The sequence below is a fragment of the Rissa tridactyla genome, chromosome 11, assembly GCF_028500815.1.
Source record: "Rissa tridactyla isolate bRisTri1 chromosome 11, bRisTri1.patW.cur.20221130, whole genome shotgun sequence".
NCBI classification, from domain to species: Eukaryota; Metazoa; Chordata; class Aves; order Charadriiformes; family Laridae; genus Rissa; species Rissa tridactyla.
In genome coordinates this window covers 21110017-21116855 of record NC_071476.1, presented here as the reverse complement: position 1 = coordinate 21116855, position 6839 = coordinate 21110017, and the positions used below count along the sequence as shown (strand labels likewise).

The 6839-nt window shown below is 59.3% G+C and overlaps 1 protein-coding gene across 2 annotated transcripts; it reads right to left on the bottom strand.

Moving 5' to 3' along the window:
• Positions 1-62: 62 nt before the first annotated feature.
• LOC128916086 (histidine--tRNA ligase, cytoplasmic-like) lies at positions 63-6835 on the bottom strand. 2 transcript variants are annotated; one of them, XR_008468844.1, is made up of 12 exons: positions 6558-6835; positions 6345-6464; positions 5639-5734; positions 3882-4007; positions 3594-3701; positions 3318-3416; positions 2914-3007; positions 2634-2761; positions 2290-2532; positions 1384-1505; positions 968-1114; positions 63-721 (listed from the first exon to the last, which is right to left on the bottom strand). XR_008468844.1 is itself a non-coding variant. In XM_054217318.1 (12 exons), exons 1-12 carry the CDS (start codon positions 6771-6773, stop codon positions 665-667), a joined length of 1551 nt encoding a protein of 516 aa, XP_054073293.1. In that variant the 5' UTR covers positions 6774-6829; the 3' UTR covers positions 63-664. The 2 variants fall into 2 exon arrangements, 1 of the variants encoding a protein (XP_054073293.1); XM_054217318.1 differs by having other exon boundaries at positions 1389-1505; positions 6558-6829.
• Between the last annotated feature and the right edge of the window lie 4 nt (positions 6836-6839).

Sequence of the window (6839 nt, the reverse complement as noted above, 5' to 3'; positions counted from 1 at the left end):
GCCTCGCCTCAGCGCCGCCGCGAAGCGCGAATAAACGCCCGAGGGTGGCTTTTTGCGTTTTGTTTGGATTTTTTAATACATAAAAAAAAAAAAATACAGAGTTCCTCCACGGCCGCCCCAGCCGGAGCCAGCCCCCTGCTGTGTCCCTCCCTGAGGGGGCCCGTGCTCCCCACAGGCTGGGCCCGTCCGGGTGGGTCTGGCCCTCACAGCCCTCACAGGGGTAAGGGCTGGCCTTTCGTTTCCACCCTCTCCCTACATCCTGAGCCTGCAGGCGCCCAGCGCGCCACAGATTGTCCCCCCCCGTGCTCTGGAACTCGGCCTGATCCTGCTTGAGCAGCACCACAATCCATGTCTGCCCGGGCCATCACCACGACCGCCTACGGCAGACGGCAACGGCTGCGCAGTCACAGGTACCGCAATATTAGGAACCCGTGAGTTTGACCCGTCCTTCAGAGCAGTTAACCAGAAGGTTAACCCGGTGACTGCACTGTCCGTAACTTTTAAAACCCGCTTGGCTCCTTTCCAAGCAGATGTCGTGTGTTGACACCGCCTTAGCCCAGGCAGATGAGCCTCAGATGACCAACTTCAGCAGGAAGTGAACGGCAAAGGGCGCTGGAGGGTTCCAGTTGTACAGTTCAGTCAAGCAGCTCTGGCCAGAGAAGTCCTAGGGCTCCAGCCTTCTTCTGATCTCATCAACAAGCTTTTCTCTTGGGATATCAACCTACAAAGCAAAAGGAAAGCAGGTAGCAGCACTGGAACCCTGAGCAGAAGACCATTCGATCTGGCCCTAAGGACTTGCTGTGGGCACCAACGTAGTTTGTGACTGGTTTTCTGGAGCAGTCACCCAACAGATCTGTGCGACAGCTCCCCAAAGGAACAATGTCGCTGAGGAAAAACCCAGAGCCTTTCAGTAATCTCTAGATTTTTGGAAGCACTTTTGAAACCTGGTCTAAAAAGACATTCTCACCTCCTCTCTTGTTGCTACATCTCGCAGCTTGACGACTCCATCTGTCAGCTCTTGCTCTCCTACAATGGCAGCAAGGGGGATCCCCGTGTCCTCGCAATACTGCAGCTGCTTCAGCAGTTTAGGATCCTTCTTGTAGAACATCTCTGCCTAGGAGGGAGGGGAAAAAAAATTGCTCTGATGAATCTTGGAGCAAACCAGGCAGCGCCAAAACCCCATAGAAAACTCTTGACTCATTATTCCTGCAGCAAGCGGTTGCCTTTAGCGCTCTCAGCTGTTCTCCTTCTCTGCCTGCTAGATCTCAGTCAGGCCCGCATCTTGAAGAGACACACAACTAATGGTGTTGGTCTTGCTGTGTTACAGCTTCCTTCAGGCTCCCCCCTCCCTCACCCATACCAACGCCAAGCCCGAGTCCTTACTTCACCTTGATCCCTGCATCCCACAGCTCGGAGATGAGCTTCAGTCTCGCAGCGAGTAACTGTTTCTGAGGTGTAGCCACCAGCACTTCTGTCTCAGTTGCTCGAACTTTCTCCCCAGAAGCCTGCAGGGACAGACAGGCTCTGAGGGAATCCGCAGCTCACAACAAGCTCACCTCACCTTATCTTCAGGCCTTAACTTAGCTCCCCAAACCAAGCATACTTAAAAGCTAACTATCGCCCTTTAGTGAACGTTACTGAGCAAGGCTAACCTTCCAGAGTGCACAGATAAGACAACCTGGACACATTTAATGAGTCCCCCACAGAATCTGCATTGTGACAAGCTACTTAATCGCGTGTTGCTCTTCCCGTGAGACCTTGGCCTTCCTTCCTCCCCCCGGGATGGGACCTGGACGGCTTTCTGATGTCTCCTTTGATTCTTCAGGTCCAAACACATTGCTTCAGCCTCACTTGCAACGAATCACAAGCTCAGAACTAAATGCAAACTGATGAATTTCCTCACAGGCTTTCCCAGGGTGCTCATTACAGAGTGGGTGCCACAGCTGTTACCGAATTAATCACTTCACAATCCCCAGGACAGAAAAACTCACAGGCAAGAGCCAAGAGCAAAGTGACTGGGGCACAAAGTTCAGAGCTAGGAACAGAGCTCAGGGCCTGTCTCTAATGCTTCCTTGGTGTCTGCTACGAAATACTGCCTACAGCTGCCCGCGCCTGCATCCTGATGGGCTGCAGAAAAGGGCTCCATCTTCTATGCATGGACATTCGGGCATGAGAGAATCCATCTTCTCCCCCCAAATCCTCTCCTCTTGAACACCGTGGAGCTGCAGAGCTCTGTAGTAAACAATAGATGGCTTCTTAGAGCCCTTTCCCATGCCATGCACGACCTACCTTCGCCCTCTGCTCTAGGATGGAGAAGATCCGCTCGATCCCAATGCTGACCCCCACGCAGGGCACCTTCCGTCCCTTGGGATCAAACATCCCCACCAGCCCGTCGTAGCGACCGCCTCCAGCCACGCTCCCAACGCTGACCGGCTCCTCCACGTGGTCGTTCTCCTGCTGCAGCAGGACAGCCTCAAAGATCACCCCCGTGTAATAGTCCAGACCCCGCGCCAGGCTCAGGTCGAAAGAGATCTGTAGGACACGAGGGAACCCCGTCACTGGGCGCACTCGGCGGGGGCCCAGGCTGCCCGGCCACGAAGGCAGCACCCCCTCCTGCCTCCGCACCTCCTCACCTTCCCTGTGATGCCAAACAGGGCCAGGTACTCAAACAGCAGCTTCATGTCCCCCAGCCCCTCCTTGGCCAGCTTGTTCTGGGACAGCTTGGGGTCCTGCAGAAGCCGCTCAATCAGGTCCAGGCCACCTGTGGGAACAAGCCATGCCTCAGGTCTGCCAGTGCAGCAGCACCCGCGATGAGGGGCCCGGCCAGCCGGGTGTGTGCCTTGCACCCCTGCATCGCTGGCCCTGCCTGGCCTGGAAGGACAAGGCCAAAGGCTTGACCCCCCAAGTGCTCACCGTGAAGCTGGACATACTCCCCAATGCGATCCGCAGCCTCGGGAGAGAGCCCCTTCTCTCCTACCATCTCATTCTTCACGTCCTGCCATGGTATCTGCGAGGGGAAACAAGAGCCTCTGCTGCTGCAGGACACTCTCATCACCCACTGTCTCCACCAGCCCACGTATTCACAACACGCACAGGAAGACAGCAGTCAGCCATCTCACTAGTGATCCGCGTCTCTCCCAGGAATTATTAACAGAAACCACTGGAAACGCTAGGCTTTATTCTTAACTATGCACAAGAGCTCCCCGAATCTTTTACAAACACCAGTGGTGTAGCTGCTGTGAACCTCTTCGTGATGAGCAGAGCCACGACACTGCTCAGCCCGAGACATCCACCCTCCCCAGGGGCACAATGCTCACCTTGTCCAGCTTGTCCACAGTAGAGCACGTAGTTATGAACTTGCTCTCTGGGATGCCGCAGACGGCAAACACACCATTCAAAATCCGTCTGTCATTGACCTGGGGGTGGGAGAGGCTCATTTAGCTCAGGGGAGTTCCCCCCGCCACCACTTCTTCTTGCCCCAGGGGTGCAGGAAGCTGCAGCTATTGGTGTTTCCTCGTGTCTTCTCACCGGCACCTCAATCCCACAGGATGGGAAGGCACCGAAGTGTGAAAACCACTCAGGTCTGATCTCACCTTAATGAGAAAGTCCCCGAGCTGCAGGTCACTCAGAATCTCATGCACGATCTTCAGGCACTCGGCGTCAGGAATCATCGGGTCGAACTGCCCAGCGATGTCAAAATCCTGGGGGCAGAAGAAACGGCAGAGCCTCCTGGCACAGCTGAGGTGCTTTGGCACCCCCAGGCACCACACATGGCCCCACAGCAGCTGAAGGCAACCCAGCCGGTAAAATCCACACGTCCCCCCTGCCCTCCCACCCTGAGCAGTCTTGTCCCCTCGCACGGCAGCCACCACAACACTCACGCACTGGTAGAACTCCCTGTAGCGGCCCCTGGTCGTGGCCGGGTTGTCCCGCCTGTAGACCTTAGCGACGTGGTAGCGCTTCATGTTGGTGATCTTGTTCATCGCCAAATAGCGAGCGAAGGGCACCTGGGGGGCTGAGGAGTTAAGGACAGGAACGTGGAGATGCCCCGAGCTGCAGAAACCTGAACCTCAAAGCGCCCTGTCCCCCTTCCGCTTTGCCAGCTGCTCCCTGATCTCTAGGGAGATCATCAACTGTGGCTGATGAGTATGATGAAACCACACTGAGGTCTTCCAACACCAGGACACCTCCATCTCCTTCTTCTGAACCACAGTATGTCAACGCCTCACACACACAGACCTTTGCTAGGTCATTTCGCCCTCTCACGGTGCAATCAGAGACAATTCCACATATGGGAGTCATAGAGACGTTAAAGTGGAGAGCTTCTTGGTGAGATGTGGAGATGGAGAAGGCCCAGGATGGACACCTGCTTTGTACCCGCAGCAAACACCGCTGCTCTCTCAGAAGAGCTACCAAGACACTGGAAAGGTGGGATGGGCAGGACAGGAGCACACAGACATGGGGACTGTTAACCAGCAGGAGGTAAAACCAGTACAGTGGAGCATACTGGTGCATGTCCACAGAAGAAAAGGGCCGCTTTGCTGCAGCTCCTGGACTGGCTGTGGGGTGGTTTGAGGTGGGGTCATGCAAATGACAGCAGTGGTGTCCACTGCTCGGTGGGAAGGGGGTTTCTGTCACGGCGATGGGACCCGCAGGCAGGGCCATACTGTTCAATATCTTCATCAACAACACAGACAGCTTGGACAACACCAAGCTGAGGGATGGGATGCCATCCAGAGGGATGTGGACAGGCTTGAGAGTGGGCCCTTGTAAACCTCATGAGGTTCAACAAGGCCAAATGCAGAGTCCTGCACGTGGGTCGGGGCAATCCCAAGAACAAATCCAGGCTGGGGGATGAAGGGATGGAGAGCAGCCCTGCTGAGAAGAACTTGGGGGCCTTAGTGGATGAGAAGCTCAACATGAGCTGGCAATGTGCACTAGCAGCCCAGAAAGCCGCCCCGCATCCTGGGCTGCATCCCCAGCAGCGTGGGCAGCAGGGTGAAGGGGGGGGGATTCTGTCCCTCTGCTCCGCTTGGGGGAGACCCCCCTGCAGTGCTGCCTCCAGCTCTGGGGCCACCAACAGCAGAAGGACATGGAGGTGTTAGGCTGGGGCCAGAGGAGGCCCTGGAGATGAACCCACGGCTGGAGCCCCTCTGCTGTGAGGACAGGCTGAGAGAGTTGAGGGTGTTCAGCCTGGCAAAGAGAAGGCTCCGGGGAGACCTTCGAGCCCCTTTCAGTCCCTAAAGGGGCTCCAGGAAAGATAGGGAGGGACTTTTGACAAGGGCATGCAGTGACAGGACAAGGGGCAATGACTTTAAACTAAAAGAGGGGAGATTTGGACTGGATATAAGGAATAATTTTTTCACGATGAGGGCGGTGAGCCCCTGGGCCAGCTTGCCCAGAGAAGCTGTGGCTGCCCCATCCCTGGAAACATTCCAGGCCAGGTTGGACGGGGCCCTGAGCAACCTGCTCTAGTTGAAGATGTCCCTGCCCATGGCAGGGGGTTGGACCAGGTGGCCTTTACAGGTCCCTTCCCACCCAAACCATTCTGTGATTCAATGAAGGGTGACCCAACAAGGCGGAGGTGGCAGTGACCTCGGTGTGCCACCGTCCCCTCAGCGAGGGCAGCGCAGGATACAGTCAGGTCGTAGCGCAGGGCCAGCAGCTCCCCTCCCTGGTCCTGCAGCTCGTAGATGAGCTTCGCCTCCTCCCCGTACTTCCCTGTCAGAGTCTCCTGCGGGGAGACGAAGGGGCTGGAGAAGGACCCGGGGGGGCGGGCTCTGAGGTGCAGGGATAGAGCACAGAGCCAGGCCCCCCCTCAGCCCCACAACTTGAGCAGAGAGTGGGGCAGGACGGACGGGACATGACACACATCCCCCTCCAGCCCCCTCTGACCTGGGGCAGAAGAGGGGTCCACAGCCCTGTCCCCCCCACACAACGGGGACCCGCAAGGGACTATCATGGCTGCCCCCCCTCACCATGCCCCACATGGGGGGATCCCCCAGCCCTGCCCCACACCTGCCCCCAAGGAAAGGAGGTGCTCCCTAGTCCCGCAGGGAAAGGGGGGACCCCACAGCCCCACGGGGGGGAGCAGAGAAGGAGCCCACAGCCCCAGGGATGGCGGGGGGGCAGAGAGGGGTCCCCCAGCCCCCCTTCTTCAGCCCCATGGGGAAGCAAAGGGGGGTCCCAGAGCCCCACGGGGCGGGGGGCAGAGTAGCGGGTCCCACCGCCCCACAGCGGGGGGCGGGGGGGGCAGAGGGGGCTCTCCCGCAGCCCCGGTGGGGGTCACCGCCCGCACGAAGGAGGGAGAGGGTCCCGCCGCGGCCCCCCCTGCGCCGCCTCACCCGCAGCTCCAGCACGGGGGTGTCGATGGCGGCCGCCCCGTGCCGCTTGAAGCAGGCCACCACGGCGGCGAGGAGCCGGTCCCGGAGCGCCGCCTGAGCCGGGGGGTGGTCGCGGGTGCCCTGCCCCGGGACAGAGAGCGGCCGTCAGCGGCGGGGACAACGGGGGAACAACGCCCGGTAACCGCCGGCGCCGCCCCCGCTCCCCGCTGTTACCTTGGGCGTCTTCAGAACCGGGCCCCGACCGCCGCCGTGGGCCGAGCCCGTCACCGCCCGTACCTGCCGGGACAGGAGGCCGCGGTCACCCACCGGCCCCGGCGGCCAGGCCCGAGAGTGGCTCACCCAGCCCCTGGCGGGGCGCGTCGACCCCAAGCGGAGCCCGGCGGGCAGGAGGCGCCCGGCGGCAGCGGCGAGCGGGCCCAGCCGCAGCATGGCCGGTCCCGGGGAACCCGGAAGCGAATGGGTTCCACGTGACCGCCCGGCACCGCTGCCTCACGG

Coding starts and splice junctions, on each gene's coding strand:
- LOC128916086 (XM_054217318.1), bottom strand. CDS start 6,773: ATGCTGCGGCTGGGCCCGCTCGCCGCTGCCGCCGGGCGCCTCCTGCCC. Junction 3,702..3,881: donor ACAGGGAGTTCTACCAGTGC/GTGAGTGTTGTG, acceptor TTCTGCCCCCAG/GATTTTGACATCGCTGGGCA. Junction 1,115..1,388: donor TGTGGGATGCAGGGATCAAG/GTGAAGTAAGGA, acceptor CCTCCCTCCTAG/GCAGAGATGTTCTACAAGAA.